This window comes from Octopus bimaculoides, chromosome 15 (assembly GCF_046866305.1).
Source record: "Octopus bimaculoides isolate indiv1 chromosome 15, ASM4686630v1, whole genome shotgun sequence".
In the NCBI taxonomy this organism is placed as follows: Eukaryota; Metazoa; Mollusca; class Cephalopoda; order Octopoda; family Octopodidae; genus Octopus; species Octopus bimaculoides.
In genome coordinates, this window is record NC_142942.1 from 22,246,991 (window position 1) to 22,271,676 (window position 24,686).

At 37.7% G+C, this 24,686-nt stretch overlaps 2 protein-coding genes across 5 annotated transcripts in view; both read right to left on the reverse strand.

Moving 5' to 3' along the window:
- Window positions 1-2,895: 2,895 nt before the first annotated feature.
- Window positions 2,896-7,907, reverse strand: LOC106879246 (putative protein FAM10A4). The gene has a single exon (XM_014928734.3). The coding sequence runs from the start codon at window positions 5,544-5,546 to the stop codon at window positions 4,422-4,424; it is 1,125 nt and encodes a 374-aa protein (XP_014784220.1). The 5' UTR covers window positions 5,547-7,907; the 3' UTR covers window positions 2,896-4,421.
- Window positions 7,908-9,559: 1,652 nt separating this feature from the next.
- Window positions 9,560-24,686, reverse strand: part of LOC106879241 (cilia- and flagella-associated protein 61) — a 30,374-nt gene continuing 15,247 nt past the window's right edge. For all 4 annotated transcript variants that reach the window (XM_089363523.1, XM_089363522.1, XM_089363525.1 and 1 more), the window contains exons 15-31: window positions 23,968-24,144; window positions 22,930-23,006; window positions 22,465-22,563; window positions 20,850-20,936; window positions 20,322-20,527; window positions 19,684-19,740; window positions 19,295-19,410; window positions 17,829-17,999; window positions 17,025-17,073; window positions 15,579-15,748; window positions 15,355-15,481; window positions 14,917-14,987; window positions 14,257-14,361; window positions 13,173-13,276; window positions 12,811-12,901; window positions 12,054-12,119; window positions 9,560-10,506 (exon numbers count right to left, since the gene is read on the reverse strand). In XM_089363523.1, coding sequence (XP_089219649.1) covers window positions 10,363-10,506; window positions 12,054-12,119; window positions 12,811-12,901; window positions 13,173-13,276; window positions 14,257-14,361; window positions 14,917-14,987; window positions 15,355-15,481; window positions 15,579-15,748; window positions 17,025-17,073; window positions 17,829-17,999; window positions 19,295-19,410; window positions 19,684-19,740; window positions 20,322-20,527; window positions 20,850-20,936; window positions 22,465-22,563; window positions 22,930-23,006; window positions 23,968-24,144 — 1,917 coding nt within the window. In that variant the 3' untranslated portion in view covers window positions 9,560-10,362. The remainder of the gene's footprint in view (window positions 10,507-12,053; window positions 12,120-12,810; window positions 12,902-13,172; window positions 13,277-14,256; window positions 14,362-14,916; window positions 14,988-15,354; window positions 15,482-15,578; window positions 15,749-17,024; window positions 17,074-17,828; window positions 18,000-19,294; window positions 19,411-19,683; window positions 19,741-20,321; window positions 20,528-20,849; window positions 20,937-22,464; window positions 22,564-22,929; window positions 23,007-23,967; window positions 24,145-24,686) is intronic.

The window sequence follows — 24,686 nt, forward strand, 5'->3', positions numbered from 1 at the left end:
ATCGTTTAGCTCACCTGTGAACTAAACCCCCATACTTCATTTATATATATATGTGTGTGTGTGTGTGTGTGTGTGTGTGGTACACCTTAGTTGTTTAAACCTGCTCACCTTGGCTGAGGGCAAGGAGACTTGCCAGGCACGACCATTCCTGTCCTCTCAGGTATTACATGTCATGGACTATACAACTACTACTACTACTACTACTACCCTGTGTCCCTCCTTTTTCAATACAGTAAGGTATCATCTAAGATATTTAGCTACTATTTCTAGTAGAGACGGCGTTAAGTGGAACCTGATACCTATTCTATCGCTCTTTGGCTGAACCGCTATGTTACAGGAACAAACAAACCAACACCGGTTGCCAAGCGGTGGTGGGGAGGACAAACAGATATTATATATGACGGGCTTCTTTTAGTTTCCGTCTACCAAATCTACTTGCCCAAGGTGCTGCGCAGTGGGACTGAACGCGGAACCATGGGGCTGGGAATCAAACTTTACCACACAGTCGTAGATTTTTTTTTTTTAAATAGCTATCCGTACCTGGTAAGAAAAGAAAAAGGCGCATGGATCAGGTGGATTTCCTCCTTAATTTCTTAATATTTCTGTCATATATAACAGGAATTACTATTCTGAAAACATTTTTGTTCCAGGAATTAAAATTTAACATCTGCCCCCCCCCCATCCCATACTCATTCCTTTCCCCATGTGCTGTAAATGGCTATTGTCCGCCACCCTTATCTGAATAAATAAACGGGAGTATTAAGAGGATCCATGCCAAAAACTACTTATAATACCTCGGGTAGACTCTACAAGTCGTTGACGACTTCCGTTGCCTTGGTGACCCAATTATCAGGGGAGGTGGGTGTCCTGAAAGAGTATAATAGACGGGGTGAAAAGTTCAGGGAGTTGATAGTACTGCTGGCAACAAAGGGATTCTGTAATCTTAGAACGAAGGTGTAGATCTTGTGAATGAAGTGCAACGTTGCATGGCAGCGAATGCAGAGGATGCGAACGAGAGCGGGAAAGAAATAAGCGAGCGTTGTGGTTTGCTGGATGCCTCATGTCAGCGTAGATGGACGACAAAGGATAAATAGGACAGTGGTCGTAGAGCCTTGGTTATTAGAAGACCGGCCTGGTATCGAGAGTGAAAAAAATGGCGGGGAGATGAGAGATGGGAAGAATCTGTAGATAAAAAAGATACGGGAAGAAGTGGTGAAGACTGGTCTTGAGGCTAAACCTCGTACGAACAATGAGATGCTAAAGGTTTTTGTTTTTTTTTTTGAAGGGGGGAGAGACCCATCAAACCCATGCAAGCCTAAAACAGACATAAATGATGACAAAGGGAGATAACTCAATTGAACGCAGGAACATTTTAGGAATTTCTAGAACAAGAAAAATTTTAAAATTATAAAATAACATTTTTCTAGAAATATATATATATATAAAAAAAGACTGGAAAGACATTTCTTTCCGACACACCGACATAAAAAATGTTTGTGCTTTTTTAAAAATAAGATGAAACACTAAACACGCAGATCTATAATTAAAACTTATTCCAACAATGGACATCTCGTCTTTTGACAGAAGTTTTCTACAGCGATTCGCAACCGACTTCATTGAAAGATTTTGTCGTTAAAGTTTATGAGCAATAAATTGATTTAACTTCTACAACACACACATCTTAAACTATTTTTATACAATTCCTAATTAATTAAAAATATATAATAGAATTTTTTTTAACATGGGGGGGGGGGTCGAGAAAAGCAAGACAGTTATCCAAAAGGTCCATAAGTAACAAAAACAAAAAACGACAACTACTGATCTGCGTCTTTCCTTCAATTAATTCATTACTGGAAATTGAATCAAACTTTGAACCTTCAAATACCAAATTAAATCCATTTATTAACCCTTTGCCTCTTCAAAATACGCTTATGAGTTTGTCCTAGACATCCATGTTTGTTTCCAAATTTTTAATTGGTCCTTGTTTTACACGTTCTGAGTAAATATAAGGCTTTGCTTTCATAAGTTCCACGTTACTCCGGTGATAGAAAAAAAAATGACGAAGTGTATGATATATAATGCATGGATGCCAGGGAAACAGGTCCAGTGCATCAAAAGCGATACACAGTACGGGTTAAGGATGGCAGATATTGTGACAGAAATAATAATATAATCTTTATTTCCACCAACAAAACAAGCTGTTGTAGCTCGTGGATCAATATATGCTAGCTTACACAAATACATCAAGTCCGATGGGACCTGTATTGTCCAACAGTGCCCTCTGAAAGCATTCAATAATGATTCTAACTAAAATGTGTTAAATGACGGACAGTTAATAATTATTTCCTCACTTTATGAATATTTATTTCTACTAAATAGTGAAGAATATAATAAACATGTAACGAGAGAGAGTGGCTGCTATTTCTAGCAGGCATGCAACCATGTAAAAACTTGCTTGTTAGTTTTACGTAGTTTATTCGACCTGCTAGAAACGACAGCCAAATCCCTCCCCAGGCAACATTTGACACTCAAAATGTGTCTTAACTTTGAATCACAGGATTCTTTTAAATATAATTCTGCTCTCGCAGAAATTTTAAACTCAGCCTGCAAACCCACCAGTCGTGTACGTGTGCGTACGTGTGTATATTCACACACACACACACGGGTCGGTTCAGTCAAAGAACTATGTTAAGGGTTACACGTATATGTAATGCGTGTGTGTGTACGTACATACACGCAATATGAATATTAAAATGAAGCACCCTTCCCTCTGCCGAAGTTGGCCAGGTGTCAAGCATCTCGTAAAACCCGTCTAAACATGAATTAGTAAAGAAAGTTAATGAAAAAAAGCATTAAATGAAGAGGAAGTGAGCAGGAGAGAGAAAAAATAGAAAATAATCTTTTCCAACATTTTTATTATCAGAAAAAAAATTTGCAGGAAACAAAAAAAGGAGAAAAAAAAAACAGAGAAAGAAAATAAAGTTTTCAGAAACATCAGTAAAAATTTCATTTACTAAGAAATAATATCTCATAATTAATTAGAACAAGACATAATCTAGATTTGAACCTACATAACCAGTTCACGTTATACCAGGGAAACGGGTTCAAACTACACTGGAGTAGCTAATGTTTTGCTTTTTTTTTTTATTTTCTTCTCTTAAGAGATCAATAATATTGTTTCGATGAAAAAGAAATATGATGGGCTGACACGAGCAGTTTTTAGGAAACAGTCTGTGTGAGCTGACACTGCAAAATAAACCCCTAACTGCGAGAGGGGCAAAATGCACCACACATGCAAAAACGTGTGCAGTATATATATTGCAAGACAGCTAGCTATTGACATGAGGGAGCATTATTCATTTAAATTTTAGATGTTAACATAGGTTCTAGTAAACCCGGGCTGCCCGTCCCGGTCGGGACATTAAAGAAAACTTATTGAAGCTAAAAATTGCAAAACATTTCAGAAAGTTTAACTATTGATTATTATTAGTAGTAATGGTGGTTTCTAATTTACTTACAGGTCAGCAATTTTGAGGGGAAGGGATTAGTCGATGGCATCGATCCCAGTACTGAATTGGAAGGATGAAAAGTAAAGTTGACCTCGGCGGGATTTGAACCTCAGAAAAGCCTAATAAAGGTCCGGCTCCCCAAATCCTGTTCAATCCCCTCCCCTGGTCAGCCCGCATCAAAGGCATTCCAGCTGTGACCATCCCCTCTTTTTTTTTTTTTTTTTCCAGGCAGTCTACCTGGGACAAACATTATTGAATGTGTTCATTCAAGACAGCAGGATGTAGTTTGGCTGCTATTTCTAGCAAGTCGAATATAAAAAAAAAAGGAAAATGTTTCTTAATATTTCAAGACAGAATATCTATAACTTAGGAAAAAGTATTTTACGTTAATGCTTGAGACAGAACAAAAAGGACCCAAATATAAAAAAGAAAAAAAACCCCTCATCTTCTAAATTAACCAAAGTTATTTTGTGGTTGGTCAAAGATTTGAGATAAACCAATGTTAATTAAAGTAATAAAACAGTAGAAAAATACAGATAAATTGGTAGAATGTATTTTGTATGGAATTGAAACGGGGATGGCTTTTGTGAGAGAAAGGCAAAAGCAAAGAGGTGGACAGGTTGTTGAGAGAAAGAGAGAGAGAGAGAGAGAGAGAGATAAAGTGAGCGACTGCAAATAAGGTACAACATTTGGGTGTTGTAACAGCAGTTCGGGGTCGTTTTGTCTAGCATGTAGTGATTGTTCTCTGGAATTACTGTTTTATATGTATATTGACAGCTTCAGTGGAGTAAAATGTCTGCGACAGAACTACAACAGTTCGCTCACTTGCAGGAAATATCAATCAATATTACAGCTCAAATGCAACTGCAAGCTAAATGAGGAGGATAAACATGCAAGCTGCTTGATACTGTCTTAGAAACTGCCCCCCTGAGGAGGATTAGGGGCACCGAATTTAGCAGCAAGTTTGTTAATCACTTTTTGAACTTTAGGATTATTTTGATATTTACCTATGTTGGCTGGATTGGAACTGACGTCTTGGAATGCTGCTGCTATTTCTGGATCTTGAAGTGCTGAACAAATATCAGGGTCGCTGAGTAGTTGAGATATATCGATACCACCCGGTCCACTACCTGGACCACCAGCTCCTGGGAAACCAGGGAAACCCCCGGGCATGCCGAACCCGCCTCCAGTAGAAGCACCTGTGCCACTTGATCCAGACTGACCTTTAGCCTTTTCGTATTCCTCCCTGGCTTTACGAATTCTTTCTTTCCGCAGTTTCATTTCTTTCATTTCACGTTTCAATTCATACTTACGCCTGTGTTCTTGGATCTTTTTCGCATTTGGGGTGACGTCTTGTAACATTTTGTAAGCATCGTCATCGTAGTCAAGTTTACAAGCAGTAGAGAGATCTTGGTAAGCCTGTTCCCATTTCCCCAACAAACCTTGGGCCTTGCCTCGCCATTTGTAAGGTTGTGCTGAGTCTGGGTTGAGTAGAATGGCTTTCTCGCAGTCTTTGATTGCAGCGTTAGGTTTCAACATTTTGATGAAGACGGAGGCCCTCTTGGCATACTGGTTGGCCGATGTTGGGTTGTTCTGGATAGCAACGGTCAATAATTGAATAGCTTTTTCGTAATCTCCGCTAGCCATGGCATCTAAAGCTTCATTGCGTTTGTCATTTGCCAGTTCAATCATTTCGTCGGTAATTTCCAGGGTTTCATCCCCAAACCTTTGGTCAATATCTTCGTCAGCTTCAACAACACCGGAATCATCCAATTCAATTTCACTCTCTTCACTTTCCTCGGACACATTCTCTTCAGCTGCCTCTTGTTTTGGTTCCTCTGCTTCTGCTTCTGTTGGAGTTTCTTGCGGAGGAGGAGCTTTAGGGGCTTCCTCTGTCTTGGCCGGGATCTTTCCTCCCATTTCTTCAATCCAGCGACGGAAAAATTCCAAATTTGGCAGATATAAAAGGTTGGAATTTTGTTTGCATGCTTCTACGAAAGAACGCAGTTGTTTCAGATGTTCAGGAGACAATTCCATGTTGCAGTAATTTACTATCAATTGGGGAAAATGGAGCAAAAAAACCAAGAATTTCGAGAAAAAAAAATCACATCTGACTACACACCTGGATCGAGGCTAAATAACAGCATGGTCTGATAACGGAACTCTGGGAAGAGAATTACAACTTTTTTTTTATGTTGCACGCACAGAATTACTTTTTCTATTAATAATGTTACTATTTTGATAACTTTGTGGAAATGAAAATATAAATTATGAATAGGAATTGTAAATTAAAATTTGAAATTTAAAAGTTATAATTAAATAAAACGAATTACTATGTAAAACATTGCAGTTTGGTTCGAGGCTAGCAACCGACAAATTCCCGCGGTAAAAATGTTCCATTTATCTACACGAAAGGTCGTAGTTTAAAGGGCCGTGATATGTTTTGTAAATTTAGTGTTGCTTAACTGGCGATATATAAACACCATAACTATTTGTTTCGCTTCGTTTGGTTCTAGATTGTTCGGCATGGAATGTTAAATAATGCTTTATTCTGTTTATTGATAGATTTCTTATGTCGACATGTCTCCGATTTATAGGGGAGAAACAAAATTTGTGAGTCAGGTTTTCCCCAAGTTATTTTGGAAAACAAATATTTAATAAAACCGTAATAGGTTCAAGGTCGAGGCTAAGGGCTGTTGTTAAATAACGACCTGCACCTGGCTACGAAGGGTCAGTAAGACACAATCTGGGTGACGAGAGGCAGGAGACGGGTCTGTTGCATGGAGGTGGTGCACAACTATGTAGTTCAGAGGAGCAGAGGCAGTTGCAGAAGTGGTATATTAAGCAGAGAGAGGATACAACATATAATGTGTGGGCCAGACGTTGTAATGTGTTCAGGACTTCGTCTGGTATTATTTGTAATGTAGTCTTAGATGTTTGCGTGTCTAGCCACCAGTACCTTCACAGATGCAGAGCTACATTCCTTTGTGGAACTTAATTCGAGTAGATAGAGAGAGAGAGAGAGAATAATTAACCAGAGTGGGAGAATTTTATGTATGTGGGGTCCCCAGGAAAGATCACTGGAGAGAGTGTACCAAGCATTTGTTGTGACTTCCATTAGGTTATGTTGGGCGAGAGAAATCATCACACTCCTGTAGGAAAACGTTTTTATGGGCTGTTTATTCAAATGTTGGATCAGTGCGCCATTGTGGGTCTTTGTAGAGGATTAGTAGCTGTTGGGAGCTGAAGTATTTCCCTGGGCCTTAAGAGGAAAAGTAATGCTTGTGAGGGAGTATTTGTTATGTTTTAGGGTGTGTGGTTGACAGGAGAGATCATCAGTGATGATAGGGGCCAAGAATTCTAGTTGCATACTGCACATATTTAAGGGGAGATGGGAGAGGTGTGATGTTTAAAGGGAGGGGGTGATAATGTGAGGGAAGAGGAGGGAATTACGATAATGTTTCAGGGGAGTGGAGGAAGAATAGGTAAGAGATGTGATAATGCTTAAGGGGAGAGGAGGGGGGGGGGGTAATGTTTAAGGGAGAGTGCAGTGAGACCTGGCTGATATTTAGATGTGGAATGTTAGAAAAAAGTTAGAGGTGACATAATCCATGTAGAAGTGGACATTGTTGGAGGTGACAGTCAGTAGGTTGTTGATAAATAGGGGAAGGGGTGTTGGGGGAAAACTTGAACCCTGGTAAACATTAGACTTTATGGTGTGGGGCAGAAAGGGCTTCATTAACATGGTGTGTATATATAATTACATTATATCTGGTAAAAAGCACTGGCACTGGTGCCATGTCAAAAGTACCCAGTACACTCTGTAAAGTGGTTGGCATTTGGGAAGGGCATCAAGCTGTAGAAAAACAGGTTGAAGGAAATCTATTCCTGACTGTGCTTTGGGATTGAACCCTAAACAATTTGGCTGGCAAGCCAACTTTTTAACCACACATCCATGACTGCTTTGTCACTGAATAATTTTCACATATCTTTAAATCATCTTCAGTCATTTTCCTTTTTACATAAAACTAAACATTGATGTTATGGACATCCCAATAAAACTTCAATCAAGACAGAAACTGCCATAAATGGGAGACAGATTGACTTATTAACCCTTTCTTGGTTTCATAGTCTGATATCAATGTCTTTTTCTTCATTTTAAACATTCTTATTTTATCATTAAATTTTTTTTTAAAAATGTCTATATATTGTTGGAATAAGATATATAAAGACAAGAGAAGTTTGAGAATTTGTGGGAAAGAATATCTTTATCTCCCAGATAAAGGAGATATGAAGTGAATGTAGGTTGTCTTGTCTATATTTACCTGTGATATTGTTTCCATGGTATTAAACAATGTTTCAATCATGAGGGTGGCAGCAATGGCAGTAGTAAAATTAGTAATGGTGGTAGGGTTAATAATGTTAGTGATAGGGGTAATGGGGAGGGTGTGGGAATGGAAGTGGTGAGAAGGGAGGAGATTGTGGTAAATGTGGTGGAAGCGGTAGTAGGGTTGGTAATGTTAGTGATAGGGGTAGTGGTGAGTGTGTGGCAATGGTGGTGGTGGCAGCGATAGGGGAGGAGATTGTGGTAAATGTGGTGGAAGCGGTAGTGGTGATGGTGGTGGAGGCAGGGGTATTGGTTGCAGTAGAAGTATTGCTGAAAATGGCAATGCTGTTGTTGTTGAACTTGAAGTCAAGGTCAACCTTGACTGAGCAGATTTATGATGAAAACCTTCCAACCATAACTACCTCACCTTGTCTGGATGACAAACTACATTAACTAATGTGTATCGTTCTGTTTTTAATACTGTGGCATGTGATTTGAGGGGGATTCAACAGCTATTTCTTGCAGGTTGAGCAACCCTGGAATTGTTATTGGACTGTAGCCCTGCTGGGGTACCACCTTGAAGGTTTAGTTGAACAAATCAACAAGAGGATGTAAACAAACCAACATCAGTTGTTAAATGACTGTGTATAGAGGACAACAAACACAGATATACATATGAGGTGGTATAAAAAACATTCCCAGACTAGTTTTGTAGCACAACAGATGGCAGCATATGGTTGAGTGTGCAGTGAGAGCTAGCAGTGACCTTCACGAAGCAGTGTGCCAAGTGACATCACTGTGGTTACTTGAAATTTGTGTTTTTCTGATCAGGTGTGTCTGCTGTAGTCTGTGGTTTTGCCATGGACAAGAACAAAGAGCCAACACGAAATTTTGCATTAAACTTGGGAAGTCTACTACACAGACACTGGTAAGCTTATGGCAATGGGTTATACACAATGTTTGGAGTGGCATGGGTGTTTCAAAAGTAGAAAAATGTTCCCAGGAGACGAGCGATCTGGAAGACCTATCACGAGCATCATCCACAGAAATGTGGTATTGTACATCGAGAATTCACCCCAGAGCCAGACTGTCGATTAAGAATTTTACTGCCATGTTTTGAAGCATTTGAGGGGGGAGGGGCATTTGGTGAAAGTGACCAGATCTGTGGATCATGTAGAATTGGATTCTTCAAGACAATAATGCACCCCGTCACTGAGGCACCTTGGGTGAGCGTCTTTTATTAGAGCACCAGGCTAAGTGGATTTGATGGACAGAAACTAAAAGCCCATTGTGTGTGTTTGTGCACAGGTTTGTGTGTGTATATATATATATATATATATGTGTGTGCATGTTTGAGTGTGTGTGTTAATGTCTCCTTGCCTTGACATCATGTGATAGCTGTAAGCAAGTGTCACTGTCATCCAAGTGGTGTCCTTTGTTCTTAGTCTTCTACGAAAATCTGTCTGGCCATGGGGAAATATGTTTGGAAACAAGTTAAGGTAGGTGAAACGAAGCACATCCAGTCATAGAATATCAACCTCAACAAACTTCCCTCTGACCCATGCTAGCATGAAAAAGTGGACGTAAAAAATATGCTGAATGTGATGTCACTTTTCGCTCCTCCAAGCTCACTACCATCTGACTCCAGAAAATTCACTGTATAGGAAATTTGCCATAAGACAAATTCACCATATGGACACTAATGAAGCAGATTATATCAGCATTTTTAAAAATAAAAAACAAAAGTTTTATTAAAGTATAAAATAGGCAAATCTTTCTTCAATGTCAAACATTAAAAAGACATAATGAGGTCATTTAAAACATAATTTCTTACAGTGAATTTTCCTATGGCAAAAATGCTTGTGGCGAAATTCCCTGTCACCCATTACCGTTTAGGGGAAACACTTGTTTAACCCCAAGATAACCTTCATCAAGCAGACCTATGATCAAAAGTAAAACAGCCATGACCATCCAGTTATATTTTGCTTTATTCATATTTCATTCAGACATAATTATTCATATTTCATTCAGACATCAATATTCTTTCCTCTTTTTAAAAGACAGTAGAGCATGATTTGAGGGAAATTTGGTTGCTATTTCTACTAGGTTGATCAACCATGTAGCAGCATTTTTGTTGGCTCAGCTGTTTACATAAATAAACTTCAATGGAATCAAATTATTTTAATCTTTCTTCATATAATATAGCTGTGCTTAAATAGAAGTTTCCAGTATGAGAACACCAGAAAAAAGATAAAGAAAAGCATATATATATATATATATATATATATATATGTTTATATATATAAGAAATTAGGGTGACAAAGGAATAAACAGTTATGAACATCATTAGCTTCATCAACTATGAGTGCATTGCATCTTATAGCAGAAACAACTGTAAGCTACTGAAGTGCATAACATATATATATTATATATATATACATATACATACATACATATATATATATATATATATATATATGCATATGTGTGAGGGAGAGATTTATAGACGAAGAATGGCTAAAATGGTTAAATACATCCAGGTTTTGCAAACATTGGTAGATGATAATAATTGTAGTAGAGGTAAGCGAGTACATGGTGTTCGACGAGACGGCGCGGAGCATTTGTCTGCATGTATCTATCAATTAGATTTCTGAGATCAGATTTTGGAAACTGGAAAATAAAACAGAAACAATATGTTCATTTAGGCCATTTCTAACTTCTGGATAGTTTATATGTGGGTTGATGGGGAGGGGACCCTTTTCTGGAAAAAAACGTTTTCGATACCAACTGACCAAAGACCACTCTTCGTTCTTTGATAAGGGACTTCCACTTTCAAAAATTAATCTAAGTTAAAACCTTCTCTCAAAATGTCATGTTCATTTATGTTTCAAACATCAGTTTTTATAACAACAAAGCCATTTCACTAAATTCATTATTTTCAAGACTGGTTGAAACAAATGCAGAGTATTTCAATAGAAATATGGCAACAAAAGGGTTAAAGTGATCTAAATTAAAACCTTGCATCAAAATTTCTTCATTTCTATTTCTTGAGTTCCAAACACCAGTTTAATAATGATAAAATTATTTTATTAAATTGTTGATTATTTTAAAAACTAATTGAAACAAAAACCATGTATTTCAACAGAAATACAACGAAAAGGTTACAGTGTTTTGAATTAAAACCTACTTTCAAAATTTCATGTTAATTAATGTTCCAGACACCAGCTTAGTTATGACAAAGTTATTTTACTAAATACTTCAATATTTTAAAATTAATTGAAATGAAAACAGTGAATTTCAAGAGAAATAAGGTAACAGATGGACTTAGAAACCTCATTCACACAAAACAGGCTAACCCACATTTGGCAGAATTAACAGATAAATTAACTAAGAGTTTCCAATTAGTAAAGTAACCTCTAACATATTTAGAGTGACAAACATGATAACTTTAATTAATCAAGATTTTAATTGCATGGAGGAGAAGTATACATTGAATCAATACATAAATCTACAAAAAACAGGTAGGGGAAGTAACTTTGTAATCTTAAACGGTCAAAATGTATGTGACTACATTAAAATCTCAAATAATTAAAATTGAAATCTGATAAATGGCCAGTAAGGGTGACAACTCCAGACATGTGTTAGTCTTATTAATCCTCTTTAGGAAAGCATATTTTTTTTTTTACTGCAGCTGCCACATGTGTAATATAGAATCTACCCTGTGGAAGTACAATAATGCACACAAGAAGGTGAGACAGGCAGCATAGTATAATAACTGAGGAAAGTTATCCAGGACGCTTCATTTAGTCTGTGAACTCAGAATGTTAAAACAGATGAAATGATGCTAAGAATTTTGTCCAGTGTGCTAATGGTTCTGCCAGCTCCCCTTATCTGTGCAAATAATGATCACAATAACTACAGAAGCAACCTTGTACTGACCACACACCATGTCCATCGAAACAATGATTAGATTTCAAGTTAGTCCCAATACTGACCAAACTAGAAGGCCATCATGTTAGTGACCACATTACAAGTTCGTAACTCTGACCATTTTAGTCATACAGTGGACATGGTAGAGAAATTAAGATATGTCAATATGTAAGGTTTGAACTTATGACTGAAGGATTATAAGAGGACCTTTATTTTGACTAACAACCCCAAATGTCTAATGCCATCTGACTTACTGACCCATGGAGAGCATGGAAATATTTACTTACCATTTCTGCTACACCATCGGTATCTTGCAGCAATTCTCTCAGTTCTGCATTAATATTGCACATTCCCTGCGTTCACAAACAATATATAATATTAGACACACACACACTGAATGCAGTAGACATCATCATATACACCCAGTATACAATACACAATATATGATATATACACTGTATACAGTAAGCAATATACATTATACAGTAAGCAATATACAGTTCACAGCATAAGATATTACATATCCACACATAGTCAACACACAAATTTTACACAGTAGATAACACACACACACACACACACAATGTACTGCAACACTAAACACACAGTCTGTACACAGTAGACACCATATACATACACACAAGTTATATCCATTCCTGGTTGTCTTATCTACCAACCACATGTAACATCAACAACTGCCATATATTCTTTGGCTAAACAAGCAACTGTCTTTAGTTCAACAGCAGTTGACAAAGTGAACAATCTCCAGAATATTTAGATGTCTCTGAGGTAACTTGTGGTAAATAGTCCAATAAAGATGAAATAATTGATAATCCAATTTTGCACTTTTTCTTTATGCTAGTGAGCACACCTTCTCATTGTACCTATTTATAGTTAAGTAGACCAAGTCAGTGAGAATTGTCTTGGCCATCTCTACACAATCTTTTATCTTTTGCTTGTTTCTAATTGATGTAGAACCAAATGTTTGAAGGTTGGTAGATGAAAAAATACATAGATTTAGTAGAAAGAATGGCTTTAACGTACCTTCTCATCCAAAATTACTTGACGAATTTCTTGTCGTATGTCTTTAAAACGGTCATGGTAGATTGGCAGACAGTACGGTTCCATGAAGAAACTAGATGGTGGATAGGAAGTAAAGGTTGGTTTATAGGAAGGTAAAATTTATAGATTCTTCTCAGTTTAACATTTATTTCATTATGGTTTCAATTATTAATATTACTGATTGTCCTGCAAGCCACCATCACTGGTCACCACCTCTTTCCTCAGTCAACGGTTTTACTTTAAGTGAGAGAGAGAGAGAGAGAGAGAGAGAGAGAGAGAGAGAGAGAGAGAGAGAGACACACACACACACACACACACACACACAGATAAAAAAAGAAACTCACCTGAAGAAATCCTTAATTAAGCCTTCCTCATAACGCTGTAACATGTTGTTCAGAATGGATTCATGGACTCCATACAATTCAACAAAGTTGCTGGCTGCAAAAGGCTGAAACCAAAATGGCAAAACATTATTTTCTTCTCTACTTTCTGTAAAACAATTTGGGTCCCAAACAAGGCTTGAGATTACTGTAATGTAAGGAATGACAAAAAATGGTAAAGGGGACAACAAATTCAAAAGATGTCAATTGATAAAAGGGCTGAATAATGCAGACCAGAGGAAAACAAGATGCAACAGTTCAAGGGAGAAACAATTAGAATAGAAAGACCTGAAGGGAGCTCGACAACAGGAAGCTCCCAGTAACAAGAAACTCAACAAAGAAATGATGCTCCTGGGAAGGGAAGTGGCTGACATTTTTAAATGTCTTGAAAGAAGCTACTCAAAGAGAAAGTTTATCAGAGTAATGGCCATAGAAATACTTATACAATGAAGATATATTTTGGTGATGAGCCAAAGACTCTGACCAAGTAGAAAGGAGTTGAGGCCACCATGTTCACAACTCAATTCTGAGTTCAATCAATGAAGTTAAAATACTCAGAGGTAGGTAAGGTATTTTAAAAAAGATATTTTCTACATTTTCTATATTTTTAAGGTGCTTGATCCAAACAGCAACAGGCAGTGCCTTTGACCTTTTCAGGGTTTCTGAGACTGGTGGACTAATAGGGAAAGTTTTAGAGGTTACTGCTGTAAGAATCAGTACATCAATGTATTGAATTATCCCTGCATCAGAGGGGAATCTGCTGAAGGAACCAAGAACCATATTAAGCCTCTGACCTAAAAACAGATAGAGTTCATCTAATGAGATTCCTTACAGTTTCTGTCTTCTATGTGATTACATTCATAGGACTTGGGTCATATTGGTGCTCTTTTAGAAGATGCTTGTCCAAGGTACCTTCCTGTGGGATTGAACCCAGAACCATGTGATTGTGAAGTGAACTAATTAACCACACAGCCATATTTATGCATACGTCTGAAAAGTAAAATTCTTGGTGGTGCATTATGTACCAGATATCTCAGATTATACTTACTTCTTTTCTAAGACAAGTGATGGTTTCGACTTGTTTATACCGGTTGAGGAGAACTTCGAAATAGCCACAAGGGTCTGTGGGTTTGCCAGTTTTTAAAACATAACCCTGTAACAAAACAAATAAACTTCATCAATCATTAGTCGAGACAGAACAAGATTTACATTTATGTTAATGTTTTGCAAAATAAAAGTAGGTAGCATGGCACTTTACAATCACATTATAATGGTGTGACACAGAACAGGGGGCACCAACCAACAGGATTGCGGACCCGTTCCAGACCACACATAAATAGAACCTTTTAAGGTTTTATTTCTATTTTATTGACAGTCACAGTCTTCCAGGTGTTTTTGCATTATGTTTGTAATATATCTGTAATAATTAATTACAATCAACATTCCTTAGAGTTCAGTTTGCTTCAAAAACTTGTGATAGTAACACCTTGAATAAAGGAAAATGTAATAACCACTCTGTTTAGTTTGTCTTGTAAGGAGAATGGTTTTGATTAGGAATGGTTTCTTAATGTCTGCCAGAATTGTATAAAATGGTTCACAGAGATAATCACCATAACCTACAGTCATCAACTTGTTGATATTCCTGACTTTAAAATGATTTAATTACATACATTAATAAAAAGAATAATTAAACAAGAAATCAACTCACAGTTTGTACGTCTGATTCATAAAATTCATTATTGATAGCAGGTCTGCACACATTTAAGTAATGGAAACCACCTGAGGATTAATTAATTACAATGCTTAATTATTATTGGTGATTACTGTTGTCTTCTTTAATAATTAATTTGATGTTGACTAAATAGGAGTATACACCTAATAACAGATACATCCACCAATGATCTCACAATTACAGAAACTTCACAACCATCACAGCCTCACAATATCAGCTATGACTTCACAACACCATGACCTCAACAACCTGAAGACCAGATAAACAATACAATCACACCACGACCACCACCACTACCACAATACAACACATTCAATATCCCTGACAAACACATACATAAGTAGAATTCAACAGCAACACCAGTGAAATCCTAATCAAAAGATTGTTAATAAATTAATTAATTTATTTATTGACCTGGTAGCAAGGCGCTGCTGATTCTAGGTTCAATGTATGTTGTAACTAATTCAGTATCTTCCGGTAAGTTTTTAGTTTCGTTCTCGTTCATAGCTGGATTGAAGATCTTCAGAATTTTGTTGGCCAGCTGTGGAAGACAATAGTAATAACAACAACAATGATAACAAACAAACAAGGTAACTAAGAAAGAGAGAGGGGGGAGAGAGAGAGAGAGAGATACTCACAGTAAACCCTATTTCCTTTGAGCTAAACTTGCTATGTACCCAGTTGTCAGAATATAAGACACGTTGGTATTTGGTGAAGGTGCCAGCTGCCCAGATGTTAGGATCAACAGTGTGGAAATCATTGTTGATAACGATTTTATGATCCACTATGAGACAGGCATCATTTATGGCTGAGGAGAGAGAGAGAGAGAGAAGTAGAATGAGAGATAGAGAAACAGAGATATCAGAGAGAGAGAGAGAGAGAGAGAGACAAAGAACCATAGAGGAAGGAAGGACAGAGAGAGAGAAAGAACCATAGAGGAAGGACAGAGAGAGAGAGAGAGAGAGAGAGAGAGAGAGACAAAGAACCATAGAGGAAGGAAGGACAGAGAGAGAGAGAGAGAGAGAGAGAGAGAAAGAACCATAGAGGAAGGACAGAGAGAGAGAGAGAGAGAGAGAGAGAGAGAGAGAGAAAGAACCATAGAGGAAGGAAGGACAGAGAGAGAGAAAGAACCATAGAGGAAGGACAGAGAGAGAGAAAGAACCATAGAGGAAGGACAGAGAGAGAGAGAGAGAGAGAGAGAGAGAGAGAGAGAGAAAGAACCATAGAGGAAGGACAGAGAGAGAGAAAGAACCATAGAGGAAGGACAGAGAGAGAGAGAGAGAGAGAGAGAGAGAGAGAGAGAGAGAGAGAGAGAGAGAGAGAAAGAACCATAGAGGAAGGACAGAGAGAGAGAAAGAACCATAGAGGAAGGACAGAGAGAGAGAGAGAGAGAGACTGACAGTTGCACAGAGATAGCAGGGAGACTGAAAAAGAAAAAAAGAGATTGAGAGAAAGACAGACAGACCAGGTTACAAACTGATGTTGGTGGTGAGGGTGTTGGTGATAAAAAAAAAAATGACATTGTTTAACCCCAGGTCTACATTGTGCGAACAGACCTATCTATAATGATGTTGGGGATCACTTAAAGGTGTGATTCACAAATCCATAGCTTCACCAACCCATATTTACATATACAGGGCATCGCCCATTCCCCAAAAGAACACATGTCAAATAACAACAACAACAACAATGACACTAACAGAAGAGAACTGAACAAAACACAAAATGCAACAGGGACACCAAGCAAACCTCTATGTGGTCAATGAAACTGTTAGAAATAGCAGCCAAATTTACTTTGGATTACACTCCCACATGAAGGACACATTAGACAATGTAGTCCTATATACAGCTGGAATGCTTTTGATCACATGTGCTTTGCTTTAGGGTGTACTTGGCGGAGGTGGAGGTGGTGGGGATCAAACAATAACAAGACACAATAACAAAAACACAATGCGACATGATAGACCATATACAGGAGGTTAACCACCACCACCACCTCCACCACCTCCACCACCAACAACAACAACAACAAAAAGGTTTAAACTCAACTGGGTAACAGATGGAATAAAACAAAGACACATCACCTTTGAATGCACTGTAATCAATCTTCTTTGCGTGGTAACAGAAGAACACCTTCAAATATGCAAAAACATATTTCAAATGAGAATTGGGGAACAGACATTTTGTCAGACATACATTGTACACACACACACACACACACATTTTACAAACACATTGCACCCCCACACACACTCCACATACCCATTCAAATGCAAGTTTCATATACATTCCAATATACACATTTCACACACATTCCACCACTGCTTGGCAACCGGTGTTGGTGTGTTTACATCCCTGTAACTCAGCAGTTTGGCAAAGAATAAGTACCAAGTTTTACAAAAGGATAAGTCCTGAAGTTGATTTGTTTAACTAAAAGTTCTTCAAAGTGGTACCATAAAGATACCAATTCAACATACATTTCACAGGCACATATTCCACCACATTTCATATTTTCCACACACATTTCATATATTTCACACACATATTTCATATATTCCACACACACATTTCATATATTCCACACACACACACACACACATTTCATATATTCCACCACACATATTTCATATACTCCACACACACACATTTCATATACTCCACACACACACATTTCATATATTCCACACACACATTTCATATATTTCACACACATATTTCATATATTCCACCACACACATTTCATATATTCCACACACACACACACACACTTCATATACCCACCACCACCACCACCACATTTCATATACCCACCACCACCACCACATTTCATATATTCCACACATACACTTCATATACTTCTTTGAACATGTATTTGAAGAAATACTCACAACATACTCAATTTTAAAGGATTTCCGTCTGTCGTGGAAGTAAGCATATCTGCTTGAAGAGTCTTCGATACTACTCCACTTGACAAAGTCACAATTGAAATGGATCTGAACGTTCTGCTTAACCAACTCTGCCAAGATTACTTCCTCAACGTAGTCACTCATCTCAGGAACCTGCAAAAATATAACATCTCAGTCGTCCCAGGTTTTGACAGGAGAATTATGTTGTTTGCCATGAGATAACATTGGTAAGGGAGGAGGGAGGGGACAAGAGAGATACAGCTGAGTGCGTGGGGGTGGGTGGGTGATGCAACAGAGGGTTAATGGGTCAAGTAACTGGTGTCAGAATGAATTAACAGACTGAGTGGGTGAACACGGCATGTGGGTTAACAAGGTGAGTGGATCAACAAGCTGAGTGGGTGGGTAAACATACTAAGTAGGCCAACATGCACTGAGCAGGTGGGTTAAAATGCTGAAAGGGTGGGTCAACATACTGAGTAGGTCAACATAAGAGTGGATTAACAAAGTGAATGGGCAACATGCAAAATAGGTGTGGAGGAAGGATGAGTGACCAGGAGGGAGAGAAAATGATGTCATGTGAAGAAGTGGCAGGTTCAAAACAGCCTCTCTCCTATGGGTGTGTTGTGAGTGATCCTAGGGTAGTAGTCGTGTCCTGGCCAGAGGTTAGGTAGAGCTTATGCTGTGAGTTCTTGCTGGTTTACTGTGACCTGACACTTGGAGGACTGTCACCAATTACACCTCGAGTTAAGAACAACCTTTATTTATGCTAGGTCAATGGATAGAGAGGATCAACATTTCGACTACGTCTACAAGCTGTGTGGGTTAACAGGTTAGGTGGGTAATCAGAGAGATAATGAACTGGCTGAAGGTTTTGGATACAACCACCAGGGCTGCATTGTAGCTGTGGTCAACATCTTAGTCTCAATGACCCAGTCCACCTAGCTGTCAATAGGTGCCATGTACAAATACAGTTCACCTAGAGGTAAAACGGACCATGATAAGCCATCATTTACCTAAGTATGAGTGTACATACTACAATAAAAGACTAGCCTGCTTAATTGTGAAACAAATGCCAAATAGAGGAAGACTTTGAAACAAGGGAGACACAGGGTAGTTTTATCTTTTATCTACAAAGCTGGAATGTCTATGATCCCGAGTCTGTCTAATTAAGGCTGATCTGAGCCAAATAACATCTTAGATAATGACTGAATAAAAGACAATGGTCATGTCTAGGACGTCTGTCATCACATAGAACTGACCTGAGGCTCTGACCACCACCACCATCACCACCACCTGGAATTTGGATTAACAGGCTTAGTAGATCACAGATTCAACTAACTCCGCCTCCACTGGTCACATGACATTAACTCCTCCTCCACTGGTCACATGACAGCAACGTATTCCAGTTGTCATTGTTAAGGCTGATGTGAATAAATGGCAAGAATTACCACTTTGTCTGTTGTAGGAATCATCAGGTGAATGAATTTACCAAGTATTCCCAGGTCCAATATTGTCCGCAGGAAGCAGTAAGCATCAAGAGAGTCACCGTAAACTATAATGTTACCTGAAACATACAAAATATCCACATTGATCAGATAGAACAAACAAACATATATAGCTATGTTGTTGCTGCCGCCACATTATTTTCCCCATTTGACAAAATGTAAATCTTCCTGTTAAAGTTTGTTTTCTTTTTTTCCATTTTGTACTCTCTGTTGTTATGGCAAATGTTTCTTTCTTTTGAGATATTTGCCTATTTGCAATTTTATTAGAATGAGAGGTCACGTTATACAGAATTGTAAGCATACAAAAATAAAATTACACATTGAAAACTGACCTGTTTTGTCCACCCCTGGCAGTGGGCCAAGTTTCCACACATTCTCAATGCTCCATACTTGAAAATAATTGAAAATATAAAAATTCAGTAAGCTTGACCAAATCTTAAATTTGTTCAGATCAAAAGAAAAATAACCCTTACTAGATCAAAGCTCATGTATGTATCTCTATATATGTAACTGAAACATAGTCAGCTATCCTCTCACCATCTATCACACATGACCTAAGTCATCCTTACCTCACACTGCTCTTACACTAACCACTTGTCTGAGAGAGAGAGTTGGCATCCCTGCTATATTATTGCCTAATGATATTTCACCCACAAAATGTGACACCAATGTATTTCACCTTCTGGCTTGGCCCTTCTCACACGTCCCTTTGAGAGGAGCTCATCAATAACTCCCCACTTCCTGTTTGTTTTTATTTTCTGATTTTCTATTGAAGAACATGTCTTGAAGAATGTGTCTGGCTAATGTTGTGGTTGTAGCATGACCTGTGTAAAGTTGTTGGCATGAGGAAGGGCATCCAGCCAAAGAAATCATGTGGAAGCTGGCTTATTGGTTCCTGTAGAACCATCCAATACATGCCAGATGATGATTCAGCCAGAGGTTTACATGAGAAAATATAGATTTTACTAACCTTGGGCACAAAGGATGTTCTGGGCGATCCATTTAATGGCTTCAGCTGCTTCAACCAAATTGTTTATGACAAAGAAGGAATGGTCCTGTTTGCCAAAAGGATTCTTGGCATCCCAAATCACAGAAGTATACTGAAGACCACAGCAGAGGAAGAGGTGGTCATATGGAATGGTGTGGCCATTAGATGTAATAAGATGTTTCTTCTCTCTGAGAAAAAAAACCAAAAAACAAATGAGGTTGGGGTTTATGGATGAAAAGGTAATTAAAACAACAAGTGAGGTGAGGTGACTGTAAAAGTAGTTGCAGATGAAGTGATTCTAAAGAGAGGTAGATGTTAGTGGTTTTAAAGGTAACTGCAAAGGCAGGGTAGATGCTAGATTAATATAAAGGTGACTATAAGCATAGTTAGGTGATTATAAAGGCAGGTAGAGGTTAAATGAATATAAAGGTAAAGATATTGTCTGCTTATAAAAGTGACTGTAAAAGGTAGTTAGATGGTAGTGAAAAAAGTGATTGTAAAAGTAGTTACCTTACAATTTTGGTCATCTTACTTTTGACCACACTCACCCATGAACTCAGTGATGTTCTGGCCAGGTCATCTGGACTGTAGTAGAAACTGAAAGACAAGGAGATGGTCTTAGTAGTAGCATGGTGGTGATGGTGGTGGTGGTGGTGTAGTGATAGGAGGGTTAGTGGTAGGGTGGGGGGGAATGTTCTAGTCATCTCTATTGCCATCATCCTCTTCCTCATCATTATCATCATCATCATCATCATCTTCATTATCCTCTTCCTCATCATTATCCATCATCTTCATAATTACAATCATTTAACATCCATGTTCATATGCTAGCATGGGTTGGAGGGGGCTCAACTGGGTCTGAGTAGTGGTGGAGAACTGCATTAAGCTCCAGCATCCACTCTGGTGTGCTTTCTATGGCCGGATGCCTTTCCTGACCCCAACCACTTTGCAGCAGGTACTGGGTGTTGTCTTTTCAGCTTACAAGATTAAGATCCTCTTTGACAACAAAGTGGAGGTTGAGGAAAGAAGGAGGTGCTTTAAGCTAAGAGAGAAGTGGTTAAAGTATGAGAAAAGGGACCAGGACAGAACAGGGATGGAAGCTGTAATAATGTCCCAAGAAATGGGGGTTAAAAACACTTGGGTGCTGGCAATTTTGCAGCAATATTTCTACACGAAACTCATTTAAGGTGGCACCAAAAAAATATGGTTTTTATATTTTTCTTCATAACAACAAACTGGTTGGGTTTGAACCATTGCAGAAACTAAGAAAATGTATTCGATGGCGATGATCGTAATTAACAAATTATCAATTAAATAAAATTTAATTTTTGATAAATCAAATATAGTGTTTTCTTTTAACAATAATTTAACAATAATAGGGCTTTGCTGAGTGTGTGTGTGTGTGTGTGTGCATAAAGGAATACAAAAAAATGGGACAAGAACGCAAAACATCCAGACAGCTGGATGATACAAAAAAAAGGGACAACAAAACATCCAGACAGATGAGACAGAAAAGGGACAAGAAAGAACAGGGGCGGGTCATTCGAAGTTTTCTTTCCTTACACACACGCATTAACGGATAGTCATAGTAAGGGAGATAACTCTACATTTTCGTTTTAATATATTTGATATTTTCTGTGTAAGCTTCCTCGTGTGTGTGTGTGTGTGTGTGTGTGTGTGTGTGTGTGTGTGTGTGTGTGCGTATGCGCGTCCGTGTTTGTCATCAGCATCTAAATTTTCAACTCCACGAAATGAGTGTGCCAAAATGTTGGTACTAAATCAAATGTTGCTATGGTGATGCTAAATCTTATGGTTGTAATAAATGTAACTATAGTGGTTGCTATGGTGAAGATAAATGCTACCGTGTTGATGCTAATGTTTCTATGTTGATGTTAAATGTTGCAATGGGGATGATAACTGTTGCTATGGTGATGATAATTATTGCTTTGGAGATGGTAATTGTTGCTATAGTGATGATATATGTTGCTATGGTGATCGTAAATGTTACTATAGAAATAATAAATGTTGCCACGATTTTATGGTAAAATGATGACTGGTCAGAGTTCAGTGGAAAGTTGTTAATTAAAAAAAAACCCAAGAAATTAATAAACAACAATATGATTACTTTGATGCCATCATATTCTGAAGATGTGGATTAGGCATTGACTCTGCTGGCAGACCGTGTGGTGAAATCAGGGTGATATTGTTGAAATTCAAATGAGGACTGCAAAGAAAATTGGAAAATAAAACAGAAACACATATTTTTAATTAGAAAGGCATGAATGTCACAAACTCTTAATATCATTAACTTAAGATATCATGGCTGTGGTGATTTCCATTAAATTCTTTAGTTTAGGGTTTTAACAATGTCTTCGATGGCTTGGGAAGTGTGCTGAGTGGAACATGAAATGTATGATGTGAAATGTAAGAAAGAAAAAGATGAAATGTGAGAAGTTAGGAATGTAATGTGGGAAAGTTTATGAGAAAGGTAAGTGTGTTTTTGTTGTTTGCAGTGCCTCCTCATTGTGCCTATCCACAGTTAGGTTATTGTGGACATGTGAAAGGAAATAAGCACAAGTGAACAACATACCAGAAGATCAATGTCTCCAGAAAGGACAGGCTCACCGTGGATGCACCTACAACAACAATCCGAGCATTTATTGTCATCTGAAATAATAAAGAAGATTCTAAATTGAAGAACAAGATTCTCTATGTGAACGGTAAAGGTTATTGTGGGTGCAGTGTATTTAGGTTGACAGAATGGAATAGGAGGGGACAGAAATCATACTACTAACTTAAGGGATTTCTGGTGACAATAAGGTGTGTAGTTGGTCACTATATACACCATTTTATATACTTGCTTCATTATACACACACTACATTGTATACAGACATAATCTTTAGCCAGAAACCTACCATCGAAGCCAATATGAAACACCAAGTGGTACACATTACATGATATACATGGGACTTATGTGACAGAACATACATGCCACATGGTACATATTACATTATATATACAGCATTATACAAATTATGTTGTGCATGTTCACCTGTCAGGACAACAATGACCATCTGGTCATCCAAATGATGACAGATGATTTGTGCAGTGACATGGTTTAAAGTGGTGAAGGGTTGTGCATCACCAACCTTACTCTCTCATCTGTGACCATCTTCAGTCCAGTTGTAACACCAGTTCCCATATGCCACTCATATCTGCTTAGGAAGGTGTTGTGTCAAATGTAAATAATGTAAATAATGTACATAATTCCTCATCTCTTAAATATAGAATTCCTAATAATATTTAATCATAAAAATATAAAAGGAATTTTTTGATATACATCAAATGGCTATGGGAGTCCAGCAGAGTACAATTGGAATCAAAGGGGTTCATAGGCAAAAATATGGATGAGAACCACTGTACTGCATTGTAACTCGGTGTGCTAAAAATAGTAGCTAAATCTCTCTCAGATTATACCCTACCATCTTAGAAAAGGAAGGACACATTAGATAATGTAATTCCAGGTATATTATGTCTGAATAAGTGAAAATGGAACATATTTGATTATATTTCTGCCAGACTGGGGTTGACCTGGGGCTAAATGGGAATAATATAATGAAAACAAACCTTCGGTTCCAGTGCTAACTTTCGGTTCATATGCGTCAAAGCAAAAGCTGGTATTTCCTTCAAGACTTGGTCTGAAGGTGCATTGATGCCAAGGTTTGGTGGATAGATAATTTGTCTGCGATACCTGACTGGTATCATGTCCGAGAGAGCAGTGATGATGGAATGAGATCCAATAAACTGCAATTAGAAGAAGAAAGGTAATTATCCCATTCATTACCATATTTTTGTTGAAAAATATGGCAGTGTTTCAATTAATTTTGAAAATAATAAAGAATTCTGTAAAATAACTTTGTCATTATTAAGCTGGTGTTTGGAACATAAATTTTGGTGAAATTTCAATGGAAGGTTTTCATTGAGAACACTTTAATCCTTCTGTTGCCATGTCTTTGTTTCAATGAATTTTGAAAATAATGAAAAGTTGAGTAAAATCAGTCATCATTAAGAAGGAATTGGGAACATAAATTAACATAAATTAACATGAAATTTTGATGGAAAGTTTTAATTTAGATCACTTTAAAAGAAGAAATGGTCTTAAGCAGTTTGGCATCAAAAAGATCAAAGGAAATTAATTCAAGGACATTGATGCAGTGAAGTAGCTTATTCAGCTCTTCATGGAATGGTTGCGTGGGATTTTTGTTTGCACAAAATTTTTTTTTTTCCAATTAATCAAGAGCTTCCAAGACTGTGGAGCCAAAGGAAGTAATGTTCATAGCAAGAGA

Excerpts from the sequence above, each read along its gene's own strand:
- LOC106879246 (XM_014928734.3), bottom strand. The coding sequence starts at position 5,546 with ATGGAATTGTCTCCTGAACATCTGAAACAACTGCGTTCTTTCGTAGAA.